The sequence below is a fragment of the Lissotriton helveticus genome, chromosome 6 (assembly GCF_964261635.1).
Source record: "Lissotriton helveticus chromosome 6, aLisHel1.1, whole genome shotgun sequence".
NCBI classification, from domain to species: Eukaryota; Metazoa; Chordata; class Amphibia; order Caudata; family Salamandridae; genus Lissotriton; species Lissotriton helveticus.
The window spans coordinates 1,494,785,180-1,494,810,937 of record NC_136067.1 but is presented as its reverse complement, the minus strand read 5'-3'; the positions used below and the strand labels follow the sequence as shown (position 1 = coordinate 1,494,810,937).

Below are 25,758 nucleotides of genomic sequence, written 5' to 3'. Positions count from 1 at the left end.
TGTCGGCGACCTCTGGGCACCCCACAACTGAGCAATGTCTCTCTTAGCAATCATATTACCCAAGGTCACCCATCGAAGCTGCGCCAGGCCATAATCATTCGGCTCCCAGACATTCAGCAGACACCGCCGCGCCTCTGGCATTGATCGCACACCCGTGACCTCACTCATCACTTCATGCACACGAGTCCAATAGCTCATAACCGCAGGGCATTCCCAAATAATATGGAAGAACGTGCCCACCAGACCACAACCACGCCTGCACAGCCCATCCACAGAGAATCCCATTCGCACCAGACGAGGACCAGTCACGTAGACCCTATGGAGAATTTTGAGCTGGACAAACCGGAGGCGCGCCGGGATAGCCACCTCCTTCGGGGAGGAAATCGCCGCCTGCCAATCCTCATCGTCGAGTTCCAGACCGTCACTAGTCCACACTTCCCGAAGGGTACTCAGTAAGTCGGATCTGGCATTGATCAACTTCTTGTATATGAGTGAGATCGTGCTGTCCGGGACATGCCCGTCGAGCACCCGATCTTCAAGCGGGGACGCCTCCGGAATATCCGAGCCCAGGGGAAACACCGACAAAACCGCATGCCAGATTTGCACGTAACGAAATGATTCTCTATCATTCAAGTCATACTCAACTTTCAGCTCCTCAAACGTCTTGACTCTACCCTTGATCCACACATCATTCACCCTGCTGATACCGATCACATCCCACTTATCGAAACCCTTCGACTTCCAGAGGGAGCCAAGTTTTTCCGATGCATAAAGCGGGGTAGCACGGGTCGGCCTATCAGCCCAGCCCAGGGCCGCTGTAGCGCGATGCCACACCTGCACCGCTGTCCTAGTGGGGCCCGTGAGAGATCCGCCAACAGATTTCGCATACAGAGCCCTGTTGTAGTTGCCACCAGGCAACAGCCATCTATCCATCTCAAACGTCGGGCTCGGTGAAGGACCGTAAGTGCAATGATTGATGGCTCCCAGCTGGGAGGCCCAATAGTAGCGGCGGATGTCCGGGAGCGCAATACCCCCGTCGTACCACGGGAGCGTCAGCTTCGCAAGAGCAATACGAGAACGGCCCCCCCACACCAATTGCCTCTGTAGACTTTCAATCTCCCGGAAGTACTGGGCGGGCACTACATCAAGTGTATTCTGCAACGCATAAAGGAACCGAGGGAGCGACATCATCTTAAATAACGCCGCCCGTCCCAAAGGAGAGAGAGGGAGCCTGCCCCACGCTGTCACATCGGCACGGAGGCGCTGGAGAGGGGGCAACAAATTGCGTTCATAACGGAGCACATGGTCCAAGGTGATAAAAATCCCCAAGTACTTGAAACCCTCCCGCACCACCGAAATAGGACATCCCCGTGGCAGGAGGGGGGCCTCGCAGCATAAAACATAGATGCAAGACTTCGACCAGTTGATGACCAAACCAGAGTTTTTACGGAAAGAAGTTAAAACTTCAAAGAGGACGATCAACGATTTCTGGGGCGACGTAAGATATAGGAGTATATCGTCTGCATATAAGGATATTCGGTCATCAAACTCCGGAGTCCATCTAATGCCCTTCAAGGACGGTACAAAGGACAGCCCTGGCGCGTTCCCCTACCAAGAGCAAAGGAGGCCGAGACACGACCGTTGACCACCACCTGGGCTAAAGGGTCGGTGTAAAGCAATTGCACCCAGGCAATAAAGGAGGGGCCGAAGCCAAATTTAGAGAGAACCGCCCATAAATAAGGCCATTCCAACGTATCGAACGCCATGGTGGCGTCCAATGACGCCAAGATGGCAGGTTCACGCAGAGTCGCCGCTCGCGCGAGGACTCCATGCAGGAGCCGAAGGTTAAGTGCTGTGTTACGATGGGGTATGAATCCGGACTGATCCGGGTGAATTAGATCGCCTATAACCGTGACCAAGCGAGTGACAAGCACCTTGGCCAAAATCTTCGGTTCGACATTAATCAATGATATGGGCCTAAAGGAGGCACAGCGGTCACGCGGCTTGCCATCCTTGTGGATCACCACTATGGAAGCTAGTCTTTGGTCGGGAGGGAGGGAGCCTGCCTCCAATGATTCCAAGAACATCGATCGCAAATATGGTGCTATCACATCCGGACGGAGCTTGTAAAGCTCCACCGGGAGCCCATTAGGACCCGAAGCCTTACCCGAGCGAACCGAGCGAATAGCCGTAGCAACCTCGTCAACTGTTGGCGGAGCCTCTAGAAGGTCCCTGTCAGGGTCAGACAAACGTGGCAGCGAGATATCCCGCAGGAGCAAGTGGGAGTCCTGTTCCGGCCTATCAGAAACGGGGGAATACACTTCCCGAAAGTGGTCAGCGAAACATGCAACAATACCAGCAGGGTCGGTGATACGCACTTCATTCACATCAACAATCACAGGGACAACCCGACTCGCACGTTCCCTCTTATCCAGCCAGGCAAGCAATTTCCCCGCCTTATCCCCCACATCATACAGTCGTCCCTGTTGCTCCCTGCTCATCTCCCTTGCAGCATCAGTCACCAGCGCTCTATACTCAAGTTGTTTCAGACCCAAAAGGTGCAGCCTCTCCGGGGTGACCTCGGTTTCCAACTCCCCCTCAAGAACGGTGATGTCATTTTCAACATGAACAACCTCCTCCCGCCTACTTCTCTTGACATTGCCAATCATGGAGAGAGCCTGGCCCCGAATAACAGTCTTGTACGCTTCCCACAACGTGACAGAGGAGGAGACAGAACCCACATTTTCCGCAAAGTAGTGGTCAATCGCTTTAATTAGTTCCGCCCGAACCTTGGGGTCTCGGAGATACCAGGAGTGGATCGGGGCCACCCTACCCTCCGACCCCAAATGAGCGTCCACGACCAACCACAGCGGGGAATGATCCGAGATACCCCTAGCAAGATGTTTCACCTCCCGTATGGAGGAGGCCTGGGAGGAGGGCATAAGTACATAATCTAATCTCGAAAGACTGCCATGGGCACCAGAGTGAAAGGTATACTGCAATTGCCCAGGATGAAGAAGGCGCCAGCAGTCGGTGAGCCCCAAAGCCTCCAGGAAATCCCCCAACCAGGACTGTGACTTCGCAATGTCTCGGGGGGGGGGGTAGCGATCACACATACCAGACAATACAGAGTTAAAATCCCCACCCACTACAAGCAGACCCTCAGGGAATCCCAAAATCACTCGTCCCAGATCAGCATAAGTGGCAGTCTGGAGACCCGGGGGCACGTAGACAGAGAGCAAAGTGACAACCCGACCCTCCCAGCGCCCCACAATGGCAGCGTAGCGTCCCCTGTCATCAAGGATGACGTCATCAACAGCAAGGGGGAGGGAGTTCCGAACCAGAATGCCCACCCCCCTGGAGCCAGAAGTGAAACCCGAGTGCGCGACAAGAAGATAGCCACGCCTATTCATTGCGTGCCACGTATTGCCAAGCAAATGCGTCTCCTGAAGCAGGACCACATCAGGGGACAACCGTCTCAAGAGCTGCAACACCACGCCCCGTTTAATCCTATCTCCCAACGCGTTCACGTTCCAACACAGTACCTCAAGTCCCCTAACCCCCATCCCAAAGGTCAACCCCGTCCCCACCCCACACCTTGTACGACACTATACGACAGGAGATCATCAACAATATGCCTTGAAGAAAACAATAAAACAAAAACTGCAACCCCCCAACCCACCCCATACATCATACCCCCACCCCGCACCCCTGCGTAAGACTCAAAAGCCACCCCAACTTGCAGTGTGCCTGTCGCCCTAACATACAACTATTCTACAAAAAGAACCCCAGAGGAGGGAGACTCGCCCATCCCCCCGCCCACACCCCAAGAAGACAGCATGATAGCAAGCAATAGTGGCAAAGCACCAAACCACAGCCAAAAGTCAAGACGATGGACCGGGAGCCGAGTCAGCCCCTTATTCCAGCTCCACCGGGCCTCCCTCCGCACCACCGGAGCGTCCAGAGTGTTCAGAACGATCCGGGCCAGGGGGCAATGAGTCCAGCCAGTCACTTGCCGCCCCTGGATGATCAAAGAAAAAAGTTCGCTCGTTGTACACCACACGTAGCCAGGCCGGGAAAAGCATGGCGTATTTCATGTCTTTAGTCCTCAGTCTCTTTTTTACCCCCTGGAATCCTAGTCGCTGTTTCTGAACCTGCTGGGTAAAGTCCGGGTAGAAGCTAACTGCAGTGTTCTCATAAGCCGTAGGACCTGATGGGCGCGACGCTTGCAGGATTGCGTCCCTGTCCCGAAAATTAAAAATCCGAGCAATGATGGGTCGCGGAGCGGCGCCCAGCTTAGGCGGACCACCCGGGATCCTGTGGGCACGTTCAACAGCAAAAAACTTGCTGAGGCCCTTGGGTGCAAGATGATTCAGGACCAAATCCTCCACCAGCAGGTCCACCGAGGAAGCCTCCGAAGTTTCCGGGACACCAACCAGACGGACGTTGTTTCGTCGTGCACGGCCCTCAAAGTCGTCCAGGCGGCGAGTGAGATAGTCACGGGCGGCTCGCAAGTTACCTACCTCTGCCTGTAAATCGGAGACGTCAGTAACAAGACTTGATGTCTTTAGATCGAGGGATTTGACCTTCTCATTAGTTTTCGCAAGGTCGGCCCTGATCAAGGTAACATCGACCGCAACCGTATCTAACTTGTGGGCCAGGGCCTCATACTGTTGACCCAGTGTGGCCTTCATCCCGGCAATGGCGCCCATGACATCCCTCAACGACAGCTCTTCATCCAGCGGGGAGTCTTCCCCCACCGTGGCCGGGGATTTAGCTGATCCACCCGGAGAGCCCTTGACGAGGGTGTATCTGTCCATGACATTTGATTGCACGGAGCCCCCTCTTGTTGCCGGTCTGGTCTTGCGTTTCTCTCCCTCAGGCTTGGCAGCCATCTTAGTTCTTGCGCCCCGAAGGGTAGTCCTAGACCTCGTAAAAATGACTAAAATTGATATGCCCGCACCAATATAGAAATGAAGAGGCAAACCAGTCACCAAGTGATAAGTGACAGTGGGCCGAGGCACCGGTCGGTGAACAGCGGTGAGGTAAAAAGCAGCAGGCCAGGGCGATTGAAACAAAGTCAAGTAGGACTAGGCGCCTGAAACGAAACTGAAAGGAGACAGCCGGGCAGAGGAGGCTCGCGTGATCCGTTGTTGTTCAATTACCGCCCGGCTGGCAGAGAGACAAGCCCGGGGGCAGCACCATGGAGCAGGCCGAAAAAGTTCAAAAGGCCATATCTCCAGCTCCCGATGTCCAAATCAAAGTCCGAAAACGGATAAACGATCAGCAGGGCCGTGCCAGTAATGACCCGTCGTCCAAGTCAGGATAGAGTTCAGGATAGTCGGTGGAGGTGGCGAAGGTCCGGGAGCCCTAAGCTCACGCGACCATCTTGGGTGCGCGCTAAGCTCCTCCTCGGAAAGAAGGAACTTAAGAAGGAACGAAAGACGGAAAGAAGGAAGGAAACACGGAACGAAAGAAAGAAGGAAGGAAGGAAGGTAAGAAAATTAAAGCAGATGTTTACGTATGCATTCACTTCTTTGCCACCAGGTGCCTTTACTCAACGAGATTATGATTGCCATCAGTATTCTATCAGGAAAGACATTTTCAGCTCAAAGTACAATCAGAAAGAGAGGCAAATGTTACGCTTGTTAATCTGATGACCAGGTAGGAGTGTCAAAGGGTATTACTTTTAGGGTCATGCTTTCTATAGGAACTGTGTCCTTTAAGGTCGAGTGTATTCAGCACGGGACAAACGCAAAAAATATAGTCACTGCACAAGCATATGTCCCAATGCTAAAAACAGTAGTGCAATCTATGAAAAATAAGACTAGGAGAGAGTGATAAGTGACAATCTTCACAGAAAATGTCATGTTAAATAAAAACACAAAAAAACAAGGCATTTAACATTTTGGAATATTTCACTACTACAGCGCAATAATTACATTTACAGGACTACAACGTTAATTTTACATCAAAGTGTATTACATAATAAAAACATCTGCTGAAAGACATTTCTATTAAAACAAACTTTTTAGATATGATCTAATCCAAAACAAAGATAAGCTCACCGTTGATATAATAGGAATTGATGTACTGAATAGCCGCTCGACTGACATCGCAGGAATTTGCTCTTAGAGCAATGCCCCAGAACTGGTCCATTCCACATAACTGTTGGAAAGAATAATATTTATTATTCATTACAAACCCTTTATTCATGTAGAAAATTAGGCATTGATTTGGCCACAATTAAAAAAGATTTTTTTAAGTCTTTGAATAATATTGTTTCCTATAGACCATCCAACTGTTATCAGCATTTTTGTTCAACAGTAACTTTCCACTACACTCAGAAATGTATTGCAGAAGCTTTTAAACTGTCATGTCTAGGATTGGGTGTATACCTCAGTCCTTTTTGGGGATAAGGAAGTAGCACCCTTGAACATGTTCCTGCTCTGGAGCCAAATCCCCTGCACAGTTTTGGAGCAAGGATTGAACCTCTTGTTGAAGGACCCATAGATGGTCTGGAGGGAGCACATCTGGACAGGAGGGAAAAGGAGAGGGCGTTTTTTGAAAGGGAAGTGCATACTCCCTCTTCAGAAATTGCACGGCCCAAAGGTCTGAAGTAATGGCCCTCCAAGCTTGTGGAAAGGAGGATACCTGACTCCCAACGGGCTACGAGTATTTGGGCAGGATGCAACTAGGGTTGCTTCTCTGCACTGGCTGGGAAAGAGGAAGAAGAGAAGGATGCAGGGAGTGGGACCGCCCATGTTCGTTATTTGCCTCTTCCTCTATATTGATTGTAGAGATGATTTGTTTCTTGCTCCTGTTGCTGTTGATTGGCAAACTGCTGCCTTCCCTAGAATGAGAAACCTCTGCTGAAGTTACAAAACTTTTTAAACAGTGGTCTCTGGTTTTAAGACCAAGGGATCTGGCTAAGACTGATGTTCTTGAATCTCTCCAGTGCAGAGTCTTGTTTTGCATCAAAGAGACTAGATCAGTCGAATGAAGATCCAGCCGTGTGGTCTTTACATCTTGCAAAAACCCCGAACTTCGTAAACATGCCGCACTGAGGGCCTCCCGGAGGAGCTTTACAATGCATAGAATCCTGCCTCACACACCGTTTACGGTGAGCGGGTATGATTCCAACAAGTTTGATACCAAACAGGACAGGGTTTGTTACAGCCAGTTTAGAGATGGTCATTGCATATTCATGCATAGCCATTCCGTGTATGTTAATGGCTGATGTACTTACAGCCCGGGTAAATGGACTCCAAAGGCTGTAGGGGTGTCCTGCTCATGCAAGGAAACCCTCACACTTCGAACCGAGAGCACAGCTTTCAGGTTTGAAAGCCTTGCCTAAGGGGTGACATAGGTTTTAAGTGCAGTGACCTCAGATATAGGGAAACTTATATCTGCCGTAAGTGGTGCTAGCACTGACTTCCACAGGCTGCAATGGCAGGCCTGTAGTCACAATTTGAGTCGTCTCTCATGGGTGGCATAATGCATGTTTCAACCCATGGGAGACCTCTGGTGTACCTATGCCCTGGGTACCTTAGTACAATATACCAGGGACTTAGCAGGGTACCAAAAGGTGGGGGATAACCATGCAGATGTATCCTACCTTCCTACAGTCTCTGTGCCTCTGGGGTATCAGTAGCAGATTCTGCGGCTGAGTTGAAATGGTGCCAGCAGAGATGAAGAAATTGGCTAGGGCACATTTGGTGTCATCCATGATGCGGTCTGTGGTGCCAATGGCATTGTGACGCACCGGTAGTGTGGTCTGTGGCACAGTTTGCATTGTCTGAGAGATGCTGGAGTCCAGCCCCGAAAGGCAGAGAATGGGGAATGAATATTAGGAGTGGCATCACTCTCAGTGTTAATCCCACTGGTGGTGTTGGATTCAGGGCCAGATTCACCCAGGATACTGGAGGCAGTGGGAGAAACTGCATAAACCATACTGAGTGGAAGGGCACTGGCAAACTTACGAACGAGTAAGCCATCAAACCCATGGGGCCAGCTGGCGCTCCAGAGAGGATTCATGGCTATGCTGAACGATAAACCCCACAGCGATAAACCCCACAGCGGTAGGCCAAGATGTTTATGGCTGGATCACGGGAAGAAGAACATGGGCACCATAAGTCTCAACCAAGGTCAAAGAGACTCCACCTTGTTTGAAGTCTTCTAGGAAGAAGCACGAGAAGAAAACACATGAATCTCCCACCTCACCCGGCATCAGATCAAGAGCCAACATAGGAATACACAGAGGGATCTGGTGCCTTCAGCTCCATCTGACCTGATGCTGGTTCCAGACACTACCACCTGTGGCCCTATCTTCATGGCCCCAGCCTTCTCAGCTGTACCCAGACTTTCCAATACCTGGGACAGATCTGTCAATGTTTCTGAAAGCAGCACAATGCACAAGCACCGATGTCTTGCTGAGATCTTGGCACCAAAGCCAGATCTTTTTTTTTTTTTTTTTTTTTTTTAAAACCTTTATTGAAAGACACGTAGAAGTACAAGCGCAGGCCTACAACCACAGGGGCCGGCCGCAAAAGCAGGAGAGTAAAAAAAAAGGGCAACATCAATGCGTACAATAGAATGAATACAGGATAGACGTGAAATAAAGACGTTAAACAGTCAGCGCCAGGATAAGAAAGGTTTCATTTTACATTTTATAGAGGAGGCAGCAACCATATCTACCGGGCGTCACGCAACATATACAGAAAAAAGGGGGGGGGGGCGGGAGGGAGACAGCCCCCCACGCAATCAATAACCCTAGTAGGGTGAAGCCCAAAGACATCCCACGTCCAGCAAAAGGTTCAAAAAGAAAGGATAAATGTCAGCGAACAAATAACATGGACGCCACATGTACAGCCCTCCCGCCCCGGAAAAGAAGAAAGTGCGGACACGTACGAAACAAAGGAGTGAAGACAAAGGGACATAGCCCACCCCCTGAAAAAGCAAAAAGGGACCATAGAATAAAACAAACTAAAATAACAAACACCCCCCCCACCCTACATCACTGTAATGGCTACGGCCTACCCCACTAAACAGCGTGCCTGTCGCCCAGAGTCACCCGAAATATAGAAGAAAGAGAAAGGGAATAATAACAAAGAAAGAGAGAGAAGGAGAGGAAAAAGAAGGATAAGAGAGGAGAGGAGCCAGCGATCGAAACATGGAACACCACCCCACCCGCAACCGCGGATCACCAATCGAGGTCGGAAAGGACATTGAAAAAGGCCCACACAAGGATGAAAAACAAGAACTAAACCAAAATAATGAGGCCTGGAGATGCCATTTAAAAGGGTCCCACAGGTACTCCGGCACAATCACCCCTGTCCACTTTTATGAAGAGTCGAGCTTCCAGACCCCGCCACGGCCGAAAAGCAGAATGATACCGTGGGTCCATACCAGTCCAGGAAGGCGAGTGGGATCTCCGCAGAACACCGTCCCGGCCAACGAGAAGCAACCAGGAGAACTCGGCAGCAGTCAGAATGCAAAAGTACCTCAACGATCCACGTGGCCAAGCACAATATCTGGGCTGTCCAGCACGAAGCAGAGAAATCAGGATGTAGGAAACACTGCAGCATCGGCACCGGGTCCACATGATCCCATAGAGTCAAACACCCAGCTGGAGATCCCAGCACAGCAGCCGGAGAAGTTTCAACCATTACAATTCGGGAAGACGACACCGCGTCACAAAATGGCGGAGCAGCCATGGCGGAGATCCGCAACTCCAAGTCTCGGCATTTCAAGGACAGGTCGATTCCCAGAGCAGCCAGGGCAGACAAGACAGCACTCCGAGTAGGGGCCGCCCGAATCAAACGAGGGCTGGAGAGAACAAATGCAGCAATTTCCCTGTCTCCAGGAGAAAGACTCTCCGAGGGGCCATCCGCCATCTTAAGCACAGCGCCCGCCGCCTTCATCGTGGGCGCCTCCAAGTCCACCAGGAGCACCGGCGGCCCCAGGGCACACAACCGATCCGCGGCGAATGGCGCTCGGCGGAGAAAGGAGAGTCACCAGAAGAACGGGCGTGCTCCCCACAACACTCGGGGGGAGCCCAGCACCGGACCCCGGGCGGGACAAGCAACAGGAGTGGGCTACCCACTTGAGGGGTGCCGGACAGCGCGGCTTCTCTTCTTCGGGCCGGCAGGCAATCGGACATACGGGGTGGCCCACCCGCGGGGGTGGGTCCGCTCCAGGGCTTCCGGCCCGCGGCTTTCAGGCTCCCAGCATCGGGTCTCTCCACCGGTTCCGGACCGCCGGTACTCCGAGCATCTCCGGGCAAGCACAGCACTCGAGGCCCCGGCTTCAGGGCCGGGAAGGCCAGCAAGGCAACAGGGGCAGAACGCCGAAATGACTGCACGCCAGGGCCCCGGAAAAGGATGGTAAGTGAAGGCTCTTCCTTGGTGACCAAATTGGTGACCAAATTCGGAACACCCCGAACAGGATGAAATACAGGATGAAATACAGGATAGGTGGCGGGGAGGAAGAGATCACGGAGCGCGGCGGTTATGCGACTGTTCCGATCGCCATCTTGGCTCCTCCTCCACCAAAGCCAGATCTGTGAGTCCTTGATGGACATCTAGCCATCACAGTCTCAACATGGTTTAATTTAGACTACTAATGGTGACATTTTGAATGAAAACTGCACTTAAGAAGTACATTTGGAAATAAAATCATCAACACTTCTAAGGAGATTATAGAGCCACTCCGGAACACATCGATTGCGCAGAAAAAAGAGAACAGATGTCATCATGCTGGTAAAGGCACTTAAGGCTCAAGTGACAGCACACGGTGTCACATGCGGAACATAAGTGGAGCTGGCAAACCTTACCAGCAGAGGAGAGCTATTGAAGAGTTTCTGGATCCAGACTGGCACCTTGGAACTTCAAAAGGAACCTGCATGTATAAGTATCCATTACAATAAACTGAATAGATGAGCTAACTGCTTGAGATAAAGAGCCAAAAGTGGAAAAACAAGTGATCTGTCAAGATGTTCTCATGTGCTTACATTCAGGAATTGTTTCATACATAATTTTCAAATGCCAAACAGGATACTGTAGCCCTCAGAAAGAAAGCAAAATGCTACCCACCTTGTAAACATCTGCTCATGGCATGCAGTGCTGTAGATGTACATGCACATCCACAATAGGCACCCCTAAAGTAGCCCCTTGTGGAAGCTGGTTGCGTAGGCTGGCGTTGAAATGACATGGAAGCTTCAAGGGAGGTGGTCTTGGACCCTCTATGATACACAGAGTGGGGAAAGGACCCCAGTGAGGAAGGTGACTGCAAGACGTGCATGGCTTTTGCCATCTGGTTCTTTCTTGATTTTCTCCAACATCTTGTCAGCCTGAGGTCCAAATAGATGTTCCTCATTAAAGGGCAGGTTCAGGAGATGCTTTTGAAAACTCAGTTTGAACCCAGAGACACAGAGCCAGTAAGGTCTGCAGAAGAACACTAGAATGAATCCCCTGATCAATGGTGTCAGCAGCATCTAGGGCATAACTGATGGTTGTGTTGGAAATCAGTGTACCTTCTGTGAACATCTCACGTCCCCTTTTACGGTTCTCCTATGGGAGGTGCTGGATGAGCTCCTCCATTTCGTCCCAGTGGGACCGGTCATATCTAGAGAGCAAACCAGCAGACTTGGCAATGCACCAGTGGTTGGCAGACTAGGCCGTGACACTTTTACCAGTCATATCTATCCTGTTAGTCGGTGTCCGGCGGAGAAGCATTGCTGGTGCCCTGAGCATTCACTCGCTTACGAGTGGTATGAACCACTAGGGATTCCGGTGGGAATTGACCCCCAACATAGGAGGGGTCTGAACAGGAGCCCTTGTACTTTTGATCAACCCATGTGGTAGTAACCCGGGCCCTGCCCATTCCCTGTACATGTCAGGAGTGGGTTTGAGCATCCCCATCAGCATCGGTAGATACTGCATGGAGCGATGAGCTGAGGAAAGAGTCTCAAAGAGGAAGTTGTCTTCGATGGACTCTTTATGCATCTTCATGTTGTGGTAAGCAGCAGCCCTACCTAAAACGTTATGGTAAGCAGAGGAATCATCTGGCGGGAAAGATCGGGAGGGATAGAGGTGAGGAACAGTATCTGCAGGCGGGTCAACATCATATAAATCCCATGGGGGGATATCAAACGTGCCCTCACCGTGTTAACCCATGTCAGACTGTGATGACACCTGAGGAGTGTGAGATAGTGATTCAGGCAGACATGGAGGTGGGGAGCGTATTGGCAGGGGTCTGCATCTAGTGGAAGAAAGCAGAGGCAGTCTGGGGTCAAGAAGAGGAACGGAAGCTTTATACTGCTTCTTCTGCTGCTTTGGATGAGGAGGCGACTCCAGAACTTCGTCAAAGCTAAACTGCATCTTAGGAGGACCCAGCATTGGAGGCTGTGTTACTATCCAGCACATCTTGTGAATGACAAGTTGTTTCTGGCGGGCACTGAGCTGGTCCTGTAGCTTCTGCAGGACCAGTTTGACTGGATGGAAACTGAATGTTTTGGTGCAGGTACCAACCTGGGATTCAAGGCCGACTGTTTTAGATACGATGGTCGGATTGGTGTCAATCTAGAGGCGGGCGACAGAGGATGCCAGCCTTAGAATTTTCTTCAGAACTGAGCCGAAGCCAGGCCACAAAAAAAATCAAACATTTTACTAGTCCTGCAGGTCTAGTGATGAATAATCTAATCAAGCTAATTCTCTCGAACCATAAACTGGTGTACAATGATTGAAAATAGAGTTTCTGCAAATCTTTCTCATGTGCACATCACCAAGTAAAGTGTTCTGATTTGTTTTGCTCTTATTTAAATCTTTGTTTACATCACACTACTGAATTACAAAAAAAGTTACTTTGTAATTCATAACATATTTTGAAATACTTTTACTATTTATTTACAAGCTGTTTAATGTTGTGATATGAAAAAAACTGGCAACTTACAGCATTTTATTTAACAATGATTGTCGGATAGCTCACTTGTCAAAAACCTCTAAATATAATAAGAGAAGGAAAAGTCAACATTTTCAGGACAAGATGAGCAATAATTATTCATTAGAAAAACTGACAGTTGACCTCTGTCCTTAAACAGATAGTGAGCGTGTCAAGATAAAAGCAAGATTTAAAGCGGTATTTATTGCTCATTTACTTTCTGAATGAACAGAATACCTGTTTTTTCCAGTTTAAGTTCAGTCATCAGAATGGACGAGTAGGTGCTTAAAATAGCTCGATCTGATAAAATCAGACTCGCCACAGTGAGTCGGCGAGAAGAGTTTGAGGCCTGTGGGCGTGGTATCCAAAGCTGGCAGCTGGTGGCAACCATGGCCCGAAAACAGTTGCGGTCCAGATACCTGCCTCTGTGGGGTGGAAGCTCAGAGTGGTGTCGAGAGGGAGGGGAAGCTGTACTCAGACCTGTTGAGCCAGCAGGAGGCCTTCGATCTCAAAGTCGGAGCCCAAACTTTCATTGGGCGAGAGAGCCTCCACGCCAGCTGCCCAAAGAGGTTTCCCCTCGAGGTCCTGGTTCCGAAAGTCTTGAGTATCTTTGCCGCTCCTGTGCGACATCTTGAGTCAACGGTGGCCTTGAAGGGTCTTCCTCAACCGAAAGGACCGGCACTGGTCATAAGAGGCGTCATCGTGCTCGGGTGAGAGGCAAAGATTACAGACCTGGTGGAGGTTGGCCCAGGGGTACTTCGCATGACACAAAGAGCAATATCGAAAGAGCGTAAGTTCCATAACAGGCAAAGCATGGTAAGAGCGGACCGAGTGGAAGCAAAGAAAGACCACGACGAGCGAGGCCCCGCCGTGGGCCAGAGTTCACCAGCAAACCGTCCCAGGCGGAAACTGAAGTGTAGACCCGGTACAAGAGAACAAGGCAAACGCAGAGAATATACAGAGTGAGGAACCATGAGGACTGAAAAGATCACTGCAACAGCGTAAACCCAGAGCACGGAAGAACACGTTATCTACCTTCAGTAACTATGTATCTGGTAGAGACTTATATCAGTTATAGATTTTTTTACCTTAGAATTTCCCCCAGGCTTCAGTATGGATCCAGAGATTTTTTCTTCAGCAGTACCGCTGCGCGTCGTTCGGTGCAGTCGGTCAGCTCAGTGTCCCTTGTCAGCACCATGGGCGCCAGGATGACGTCTTGGGACCTACAAAGACGCCGCCCATACATGCTGAAAACAGCTTTTAACACTACTTTCCAAACCAGAAGCGCAGAGGCAAGAAAGACACTGACCACTGGTGCATCAATTCTGGGGCCCTGTAGGGGAGTTCCTATGCCTAGAAATCAGTTTGCAGAGCGGGGAGGATGGGTGAGGCGGTAAAGAATCTACAACAAATATACGTCTCTGCCAGAAACATTGTTACCAAAGTAAAGTAACAAGTTCCTCTGATAGAGGCTATTAGTTGTCGATTCCTTATCTTAGAATAGCTACCCCAGCAATACCATCCTTGGAGGAGGGACTGCGAACCAAGATCATACCAGTTAGTGCTGGAGGACGAATGGGCAAGGACCAAATGGGCAAAGTACCCGTCCCTCTGGACTTCGCTGTCCAAGCAGTAGTGTCTGGTAAACGTGTGCAAGGATGCCCACGTTGCTGCCCGACAGATGTCATGGACTAGGACTCACGTGTTAATGCCATGGTTGTCACCGTTGCTCTGGTGGAATGAGCATAAAACCCCACAGGAGGGACCTTCTTCACCAAAGCAAAGCATATTTTGATGCAAAGGGCAACCCATAGGGCCGTTTTTGAACAGCCGAATAATTCTTGGCACCCACACGGAAGTCTTTTTGTGCGATCAAGATAAAAAAACAATGCACGTTTTGGGTCCAGACGGTGGAGTCACTCCCCCTCCTTGGAGGGATGCAGGGCTGGGGGAAAAAGTGGGCAGAGAGAGATAGATTGTACCACATGAAAAGGCGTGACCACCTTAGGAAGGAATGAAGGTTTTGTCCAAAGTCCCACTTTATCTGGATAGACAGATAGGAATGGGGGCTTAGAAGAGGAAGCCTGCAGCTCGCTCACCCTGCACACAGAGCAAGAAAGGCAGTTTTGAGAGTGAGCAACCTGAGAGGACAGTTATGAAGAGGCTTGAAGTGAGCACACAAAAGAAAAGTGAGATCCAGAGTTAAGTCCCATTGTGGCATTATGAAAGGAGATGGAGTTAACAGATGAGTAAGGCCTTTAAAGAATCTGCTAACAATAGGAGATTTGGGGTGGAGAGGGGGTAATCGCGAACACATAGCAGAATAGGGGGTAGAGTTTGCAACCAGCTCCAGTTAGTTGGGGACTACGCCAAGGGTTTTGGGTGGGCTCAATTGTTCTATTTGTGATGTAGGAAGGCCCCTAGGAGCGCCCCTTAAACTGAACAGTGTTGTGCTTTTGATGACTTGTGTTCTTGATCAACTGCTTAATAAAAAGATTTGTTAAAAAAAAACCAATAGGAGATTTGAATAAGAAAGGCTGATCTGGTAGCTGAAGAAAAGCAGAGATAGCTGAAAGATACTTTAAGAGTCCTCAAGCCGGACCAAAGAAAGAAAGTACAAAAGGACCTCAGAAAGAGGAGCAGAAATGGGGCCACAAATTTGTTCCATTGTCCGGCATATACCGTTATAACGCAGGGACGCCTGGCTGCCAAGATAACATCACAAACTTCAGGCGGAAGGTCGAAAGCTACCAACTGCTGCCAATCAATCTCCATGCAAGGAGGTGGAGACTGGACAGGTTCGGGTGAATAACCATCCCCTGCTACTGAAGATCCTCCCGAAGGGGGTCGTGTGATCGGAGGATCGATGGCCATGCTCAGAAGGTCAGGATACCAGATTCTTTGTGCCCAATCTGGAGCTACAAGAATGACTTGAGACCAGTCATGCTTGATCTTCTTGAACACTTTGGAAAGAAATGCTACAGGTGGAAAAGCATGCAGCAGGCCGAAGCTCCACTCCTGACGAACAGCATCGCCGAGCGAGCGCCGCCTTGGAAACTCCAACATGCAATACTGTTGACATTGCGCGATCTCTTCGGAGGTGAATAGATCCAACCAAGGCTCTCCCCACTGTTTAAAGAGACCTTGTGCCACCTCCTAATGGAGATGTAATTTGTAATCGACTAGGCACCGACGCCTGAGTTGGTCCGCCCTGGCGTTCAGTAAGTCCGCCAGGTGTTGAACCACAAGGGTTATGCCCTGATCTTCCAGCCATGTCAAGAGGCTGAAAGGGTCCACCACCCCATCTGGCCCTTTTTGTTGCAGTACCACATAGCAGTGGTCTTGTCTGTGAACACCTACACCACTTTCCCCTTGAGAGGGGAAAAGAATGCCTTCAGTGCCCATCTGATCGCCCAGAGCTCCAAAAGGTTGATATGCAGGTCAGACTCCTCCGGGGACCAGATGCCTCAGATCTTCACCTCTCCTATGTGGCCGCCCCATCGTAGAAGTGATGTATCTGTCACCACTGTTCGATCTGGTTGGGGAAGGGAGAGGGATCTGCCTTGGACCCAATCTTCATTTGATAGCCACCACTGCAGATGATGAGCAGTGCCCTCCGAGATCTGGACAAAGTCAGAAAGATTCCCCTGATGCTGCACCCACTGGAACTTCAGGTCCCACTGCAGAGACCGCATATGCCATCTGGTATGATCCACCGGCAGAATAAAGGAGGCCATGAGGCCAGCAGCCTCAGAGACATTCTTACCGAAATCCAGGACAGAGGCTGAAACATCAGTATCATAGCCCCAATATCCCAGACTCACTGCTCGGAAGGATAGGCCCAAAACAGCACTGTGTCCAGAACTGCCCGATGAAAGGGACTGTAGGAAAGTAGGATATGCTTTCATGGTTACCCCCACTTTTTGCTGGTGTTACTCTGTTGTATGACTAGTCTGACTGGGATCCTGCTAATCAGGGCCCCAGTCACTGTGATCTCTCCATAAATTGCACTGTGGTAAGTACTGAAGTACCTTCCCAATGTGCTACTGGTGTATCCTTCTAAGTGTCTAGTATATGATACTAAGGTACCCACAACATAGGGACACTAGGGGTCTCCCATGGGCTGCAGCATGTATTAGGAAAACCATGAGATACCACTCAAACTGTGACTAAAGTTCTGCCATTGCAGTCTATGTAAGTAAGTGCTAGCACGATTTACGATAGATATAAGGTTTCTTATATCTGAGGTCACTGCGCCTAAAACCTATAAGCCACCCCTAAGGTAGGCCTTTCAATCCTGAAAGCATGGTGCTTGGTTATAAGTATGAGGGTGCCTTGCATGAACAGAACACCCCCTACAAACCCTGGAGTTCATTCTCCAGTCTTTGTAAGTGCATCCATTTTGATACATATACTGGCCATGCGTCCTTTCGCAATAGGTAACTATATATTGGCATGTTTGGATCATACCCCAACACAGATACTAGTGTTGGAGGTATGTTTCCATACACCAGGGGGCTCCTCCAGGAAGCCCCAAGAGCTCCTTATAACAATCTTCCAGGGTCTGCCAGCAAGCTAGTGCTGCACCAACCTCAGACACTATTCTACCCTCCTGCTGCTGAGCTGAGCTCGAGCAGGAGAAGATAGAACAAAAGGTTTCCTTTCACAGAGGTGTAACCACCTCCCAGACAGAACTTAGTGTATTGGGATGGGGGCACTTCCCAGAGCCACCAGACTGCTTTGAAGGGCACATTTGGTGCTCTACTATCATCCTCTACTTCGAACCAGTTCAGGGAGCCTTTGGCTCCCGCTCTGGTGCAAAACTGGACAAAACACATCGGAGTATCTTCCCCCCTGTCTAGTCACACCCACCCTTGAATTGTCCCAACCCTTTCCACAGGGTACTTAAGGGCTTACCTGTGGGTGGCTCTTCAGATTTGTGGTTGGACAAAATCCAAACCTGAAACCATTTCAACTTCGACCATCTGGGCACTTTGGACTTTGCTGGACTTTGCCTGGAACCGAGACTGCACCAAGAAATGCTCTTCTTCTTGTTCCTGGTCTCGCTGTTCTGGAAGTCTTCTTTGTTGTCTGTGCTTCATCCAGGTTCCACTCCAGGCCGGTGGGCTTCAAAGAAACCCAAAGTAATCTCCCTTCAAGTGAAGGAGTCACTCCCCTGCACCTGCAGACACCGCAACGAATCACCGGTCTGCTGCTCCTGACCTCCTAATTACTCTGAAAGGCTCAGCAACACAGATGGTGGTTTTGCAACTCCCTCTAAGCATGACCTGTCCTCTCAGCAAGTTTGAAGCCAGTACCCCTCATTGAAACCACTGGAGAAGAACCGCTGTACACAGCATCGATTTACCGTTGCCACAGCTTGTTGACTCTCTTCTCCAGAGATCTTCGAGCTACATTGATCGATTTGAAGTTGTTGCGAATCTTGGAGTCTATCGGTTATACTTTATGTTTGAACTGTGCAAGTCACGAATCATTACGTCTAATTTACAACTTTATGTGTTTGAACTCTACTAATCACGAATCACTATGCATTACCATGGTCACACTAATGTTTGATTGCTTCTCTGTTACATGTTGTAAAGCACTCCAATACCCTCGGGTCTTGTCAGCGCTATATAAAACTCTAAAATAAATAAATACATACATACATACATACAAGAAGCTCCAGCATCTCTTGCTACCAAGATCGTTGCCCTCACTAGATCGTCTGCACCGTGTACCTGTATCTTTGGTGAGATGCTCAAGGTCCTCCTGTGCCTTCGGCACGTGGGTCCTTTTGAAGGTCTTCTTTGGCTTCGATGGGCTCCCCTGCTTGCTCAGGCCTGCTCTGACTCTCTCTAATTGGTTAGTCCCTCGGACATTGCTGGTCCCAACGTTGCACCTTTTTCGCTTACCACATCTGTAGCTGCTGCCAAGGCTTGTTGGTGCTCCAGCTGGACACTGACCCCTGGTTCTTAACTTATGACGTGGGGCAGTTCATGAACCGTTCCTGGTCTTCCACAGCATCGCCTGGTCCTCACTGCTGCAACAACAAGGTTATCGTCATCACTACTGCATCTTCAGTCATCAGTGATCACTGTTCTTCTGTGCCTCCTGGTCACCTCCAGATTGGCATAGACTCTGTCCCATCTGTTTGCAGGTTCTCCTGTGAGGACCAGGAGCCGTAAACAAGCTGTCACACATCGGAAGTCGAGAACCAGGGAGTCGGTGTCTGGTGGGAGCACCAACTAGCCTTGGCAGCAGCAACAGACGTGACAGACGAAAAAGGTGCAAGGTGGGCACCAGCAAGGTACAAGGGACTCGCCTAGTGCAGGAGAGTCAGAGCAGGCCCCAAGCAAGAAGGGGAACCCACTGAAGCCAAAGAAGACCCTCAAGAGGACACACAGGCCAAAAGCACAGGAGTCGCAAGAAGACCACGAGCAGCTCACCAAAGGTGCAGGCCCATGGTGCAGAGGATGCAGTGAGGACCAAGATCTTGGCAGGAAGAGATACTGGAAATTCTTGTAGTCCAAAGATCTCTGGAAGACAGAGTCAACAAGACTTGGCAAAGGCAAATAGACGCGGTGCACAGGGGTTCTGTTCCAGCAGTTCAGACGAGGGATACTGCCCTCAAACTTGCTGAGCAAACAGTGTAGGCCTCGAGGGAGCTGCAGAACCACAGCCTGTGTTACTGAGCCTTTCGGAGTCCGTAGAACCTCCGGAGCAGCAGACGGGTCAGCTTTGTTGCAGTGCCTGCAGATGAAGGGGAGTGACTCCTTCACTCCAAGGGAGATTACTACAGGTATCTTGGATGCCCACAGGCCTAAAACCTGGATGAAGCACAGGCACAAACAACACAGAAGACTGGCAGGACGACGAGATTAGAAGCAGCAGGAGTCGTCCTTGACGCAGTCTCAGTTCCAGACGATGTCTAACAAAGTCCACAGTGCCCAGATGGCTGAAGTTGAAGTGGTTTCGGATCTGAATCTTGTCCCACAACGAATCTGAAGAGCCACCCACACGTAAGCCTTAAAGTAGACTAGGTAAACAGTTTGGACCATTCAGGGATCCCCCCCCAGAGGAGGGGCTGGACTGAGGCGAGGATACTCCCATGTCCTTTGTCCAGTTTCGCACCAGAGCAGGAGCCAACGGCTCCCTGAACTGGTTCCAACTTGAATATGCAAGCAGGGCACCAAACGTGCCCTTCAAAGCAGACTGGTGATGCTGGCAAGAGCTCTAACTCCAGCCCAATCCATTAAGTCCTGTCTGGGAGGAGGTCACACCTCCCTGTGACAGGAAACCAATTGTTCTACCTTCCCCTGCTCAAGCTTAGCTCAGCAGAAGGAGGAGGTAGAATCGTGTCTGTGGTCGGCAGCAGCACTAGCTTGCTGTTAGACCCTGAAAGGCTGGTACCAGGAATACAAGTGGGCTCCAGTACATGGGATCCTACATCCAACACTGGAATTGGTGTTTCGTTAGTATTCCAACATGTTTGATATCAAACATGACCAGTTTTGAAGCAGCCAACATATAGACAACGCGTAACTGAATAGATGCCCACTATATGTATTAAATGGCTGACCGCACTTAAAAAGCCTGGAGAATCATGCAGCGGCACCCCCCACACTTGTAAACAAGCACCATGCCCTCCGGACTGAAGAGCCCACCATAGGGGTGACCTAAAGGTTTTAAGTGCAGTGACCTTAGATATAGGGAAAACTATATCTGTTGTAAGGGGAAACATCCTTTACAACGCATCTTTCACCACGCAGTGCCTTTACGACGCAACTTTTACAACGCAAACCATTACAACGCATTGCGCTGGGGGGCGCTCTAGGATAGGGAATAGGTTTAATTTACTATCCAACACCTTCCCTACTATCCACGGGGACTGGAGTTGGAATAGTAAATTAAACTATTCACTATCCTGCGCCCCAAAGCACTATGCGTTGTAAAGGCATCCGTTGTAAAAACAGCGTTGTAAAGGCATGCGTGGTAAATGCATGCGTTGTAATGTCATACATCCGTTGTAAGTGGTGATAGCGCCAACTCCCACAGGCTGCAATGGCAGGCCTGTAGTCACAGTTTGAGTGGTCTCTCATGGGTGGCATTATACATGCTGCAGCCCATGGGAGACCCCTGGTGTACTATGCCCTGGGTACCTTCGTACCATATGCAAGGGACACCATAAGCCAACTGGGAAGGCACCAAAGTACTTACCATAGTCAAATTTAGGGAGGAAGCCCAGTGACTGGGGTCCTGATTAGCAGGATCTCAGTCAGACTAGACAGAAAACAGAAAAATGCCAGCAAAAAGTGGGGGTAACCATGAAAGCAGATCCAACTTTCCTACCATGACCAAACCGAGTTAGTCATCAAAATGGTAAGAAGCAAAACTGAACACAAATTATAGTCACACGAGTGTCAACGTTGCGTATTAGCACAATATTTTTCTGATATCTTTAAAAGTAACTTCTTCTCAACTCTGAACATCAGTTCATCTAATACTCAAGGTTTACAATTAGGAAAAATCCATCCATATGAATGGCCTTCTATTAATAGAGGTTGCTGCAGTAGAATAAAAGATGATTTAACAATCTTTGATGAGCTCCGAAAGTGCCATCAATTAATTATAAAGATAGAAAATGGCCACAGTGTTAACAGTTACAAAGTGTAACTATGAGAGAACTTGGTACAGTAATAAACAAACAGGAGAGGTTGTAGGAATATAAGTACCTGAATTTCAAGCCAAGTTAATAAAGCTTTCTTCGATTAATGAAAATCAAACGCAGGCATACAGCATAATACAATCATAATAAAATGTATATAATTTAGGCAACTGCGGAGACTTGTGCCTCTCCTCTCCACTTCTATATTACAATCAATTGTTTTTCTGCCACTGTCATCTCTCGGCTCGATTATGGCAATGCCCTCTATTTGGGCATTCCCCAGAAGTTCCTCAGGAGAATGCAAGTTGTACAAAATGATGCGGCCAGGCTCATTTTTAGACTCCCTAGGAGAACGCGAGCCACTCCATTACTACATAAATTGCACTGGCTGCCCATTGAACAGCGCGTGCAATTTAAGAGTCTTTGTATAGCCCACAGGGCTATTCATGGGGATGCACCGAAATATATAAAAGATCGAATGAAAAAGTACGTTCCCGGCCGGGCTCTACGTTCTTCCGAGGCCTGAAGGCTAGCCTCTCCCAGGTACAATCTTAAAACCAAAGGGGGCAGAGCATTCTCGGTCCTCCTTCCACAGATCTGGAATGATCTACCGGAGAATCTGCGAAAGGAATCTGTTCTGCTTTCCTTTAGAAAGCTTTTAAAGACCTACCTGTTTAGAGAGACATTGACATTGGTTTAAGTGCTGCCTCCGCTGCCACTAGACCTTCTTACGCTAGTGGCCTGTCCTTTCTCTAGAAGCGCTTAGAGACCAGTGGTGATTTGCGCTATATAAAAGTAAAATAACAAAGTGTCCAGTGTGGAAAAGCGGTCACAAGGACCTCTCTCTTCCACATTGTGCATACCTTATGTTACTGCAAAAGACCAGTGTAGAAGGTTTAATCTGATCAAAAAATATCGATGTTGAGGATGCAATACTATGATTGAATAAGGCTCCACCCAGGGGCATGTTTTTAACATAATGTAAGACCGCACAGTAGGTTTAATAAGTTCCTGCACATCCCTATTTAAGCTCACAATATGGAAGAAATTCTCTCTCGCCAAACTCAGATCCATCTTAACGATACCATGCGAGTCCTCAAATAAATCAGGTTGTCCCAATTTACAAAAGATATCCTTGATGTATTTAATCCATGGGATATGCAACGCCCGATCTAGTGCCAAACAGTACCTGGATTCAATGTTTGAGAAGGACATGAAGTAGAGAGCACTACTGAAAAAAATACATCTATCAATAACTTGAATAACTGATGAAAGTGAAGTGACCAAAAAATACAGGGGAGTTCTTGCATCTTTGGTGAGATGGTGCAAATCCAAAGTGACACTAATGATACTATATAGCACCCAAATGCACAAGTTAGTACTTGTGTAACGATATTCTGTAAGAGACATTAGTTAGTAATAGATTCCCCACCTTAGAATATCCCCAGGTGTCAGACTGGATCCGGAATACCCCTGCGTGCCGGCAGGCTTCGTCCGCGTCGTTAGCGCTGGTATGACGTCGTCGGAGTACTTATACGCCGCCCTCGCGCGCTGACGTCAGTTCTGATACACAGCTTTTCCGCGCCAGATACGCAGAGCCATGATAGAACCAACACTGGTGCCATGAAACTAGGGCCCTAAAAGGGGATGACCTTAACCCTAAATATCGGTTCGCAGAACGGGGAGGATGGGTGGGTCGGTAAGGAATCTATCACTAACTAATGTCTCTTACAGATAAATCGTTACACAAGTAGTAACTTGTGCATCTGAAAGAGTGACGTTAGTGATAGATTCCTTACCTTAGAATAGATACCCCAGCAATACCAACCCCGGTGGTGGGTCTGCGAACCAAAATCACACCAGAAAGTCCCGGAGGACGGACCGGCCAAAGAAGCCATCCCTCCGGACTTGGCTGTCCAGACAGTAATGTCTCGCAAACATGTGCAGCGAGGCCCACGTAGCTGCCTGACAAATGTCCTGCAAGGGCACTCCTCGGCCTAAGGCAGTCGTAGTCGCCGTGGCCCGAGTGGAATGAGCCCTCAGCCCAACATGGGGTTCCTTCTTAGCCAAGGAGTAACACGCCTGGATGCACAAGATGATCAACCGAGAGCTGGTCCGCTTGTGCACCGCCCGTCCCTTCTTAGCGCCCACGTAACCAACAAAGAGTTGGTCATCCACCCGGAACTGGCGTGTGCGGTCTAGATAGAATGACAGCGAACGTTTTGGGTCCAGACGATGGAGCCGCTCTTCCTCTTTATAGGGGTGCGGAGGCGGGAAGAAGGTGGGCAAGGTGATGGACTGCCCGATGTGGAAGGCTGTGACTACCTTGGGCAGGAAAGAGGTTCTTGTCCGCAACACAACCTTGTCCGGATGGACAGAAAGGAAAGGAGGTTTGGAAGAAAGAGCCTGGAGCTCGCTCACTCACTCTCCTGGCAGAGGTGATGGCAACCAAGAAAGCAGTCTTTAGAGTAAGAAGACGGAGAGGACAGTTATGAAGTGGCTCGAAGGGAGCACACATCAAAAAGGTAAGTACAAGGTTCAAGTCCCACTGAGGCATCACGAATGGAACAGGAGGAAACGTGTGTGAAGCCCTTCAAAAATCTATTTAAAATTGGGGACTTGAACAAAGATGGCTGATCAGGCAGCCTTAAGAAGGCGGAAAGGGCAGAAAGGTAGCCCTTGATAGTGCCCAGAGCAGAGCCCTGCTGGGCAAGAGAAAGAAGGAAGAGGAGAACCTCAGAAAGGAGCGGAGAGAGAGGATCCACAGCCTTTGCTGTGCACCATGCCACAAATCTGTTCCACCTGCAGGCGTATACCGACTTTGTGGAGGGACGCCTGGCTGCCAGAATGACATTACAGACTTCAGGAGGCAAGTCAAATGGCCTCAACTGTCGCCGCTCAATCTCCAAGCTTGTAGGTGGAGACTGGACAGGTTTGGGTGGAGGACCGTCCCCTGCTGCTGCGACAGAAGATCCTCCTGAAGAGGCAGATGAATCGGGGGATCGACAGACATGCTGAGTAGCTCTGGATACCAATATCTTCGTGCCCAGTCCGGAGCCACAAGGATAACGTGGGCCCGGTCACGCCTGATCTTCTTCAGCACTCTGGGCAGAAGTGGTATAGGCGGAAAGGCGTACAATAGACCGCAACTCCACTCGTGACGAAAAGCGTCGGCGAGCGAGTGCCGCCTTGGAAATTCCAACGCGCAGAACTGATGACATTGCACGTTCTCTTCAGTGGCGAATAGATCTAACCAAGGCTCTCCCCACTGCTGAAAGAGGCCTTGCGCCACGTCCGAGTTCAGACACCATTCGTGATCCATCATGCACCGACGGCTGGGTTCGTCCGCCCTGGCGTTCAGAGAACCCACCAGGTGTTGAACCACCAGGGTCACACCCTGATGTTCCAGCCACTGCCAGAGGCGCAGAGCCTCCTGGCATAGGGTCCACGACCCCACCCCGCCCTGTTTTTTGCAGTACCACATGGCGGTGTGTTGTCCGTGAACACCTACACTACACTCCCCCGGACAGAGGGGAGGAACGCCTTCAGTGCAAGTCGGATCGCCCGCAGCTCCAGAAGGTTGATGTGGACCTGGGACTCCGCCGAAGACCAGAGGCCTCTGATCTCCGCCTCTCCCATGTGGCCCCCCCAGCCCTGGAGGGACGCGTCCGTCACAACTACGTGCTCCGGTTGGGGTAGGGAGAGGGATCTGCCGCTGACCCAATCGCGGTCCGTGAGCCACCACTGCAACTGTCTTGCAGTGCCCTCCGAGATCAAGACATGGTCGGAAAAGTTGCCCTGATGCTGGGCCCACTGAAACTTCAGGTCCCACTGCAGAGCCCGCATCCGCCACCGGGCGTGATGCACCAGAAGGATGCAGGAGGCCATCAGCCCCAGAAGCCGCAGCATCAACCTGACTGAGACTCGGGATAAAGCATGAAAGATTGGAATCAGAGTCTGAATATACCGAACCCGCTGTTCGGGAGGATAAACCCGAAACTGCAGCGAGTCGAGAACCGCTCCGATGAAGAGGAGCTTCTGAGAAGGACACAGGTGTGACTTCGGCCCATTGATGGAGAACCCCAGCAGGTGCAGGAGTTCGGCCGTAGTCTGGAGGTGGCTGACGACTGTCTGGGGCGAGCCCGCCTTCA

General features: G+C 49.9%; 1 protein-coding gene across 2 annotated transcripts in view; it reads right to left on the bottom strand.

Moving 5' to 3' along the window:
- USP34 (ubiquitin specific peptidase 34) overlaps window positions 1–25,758 on the bottom strand; it is a 2,681,755-nt gene that overhangs the window by 2,119,430 nt on the left and 536,567 nt on the right. For both annotated transcript variants that reach the window (XM_078649291.1, XM_078649292.1), the window contains exon 23: window positions 6,069–6,168. In XM_078649291.1, coding sequence (XP_078505417.1) covers window positions 6,069–6,168 — 100 coding nt within the window. The remainder of the gene's footprint in view (window positions 1–6,068; window positions 6,169–25,758) is intronic.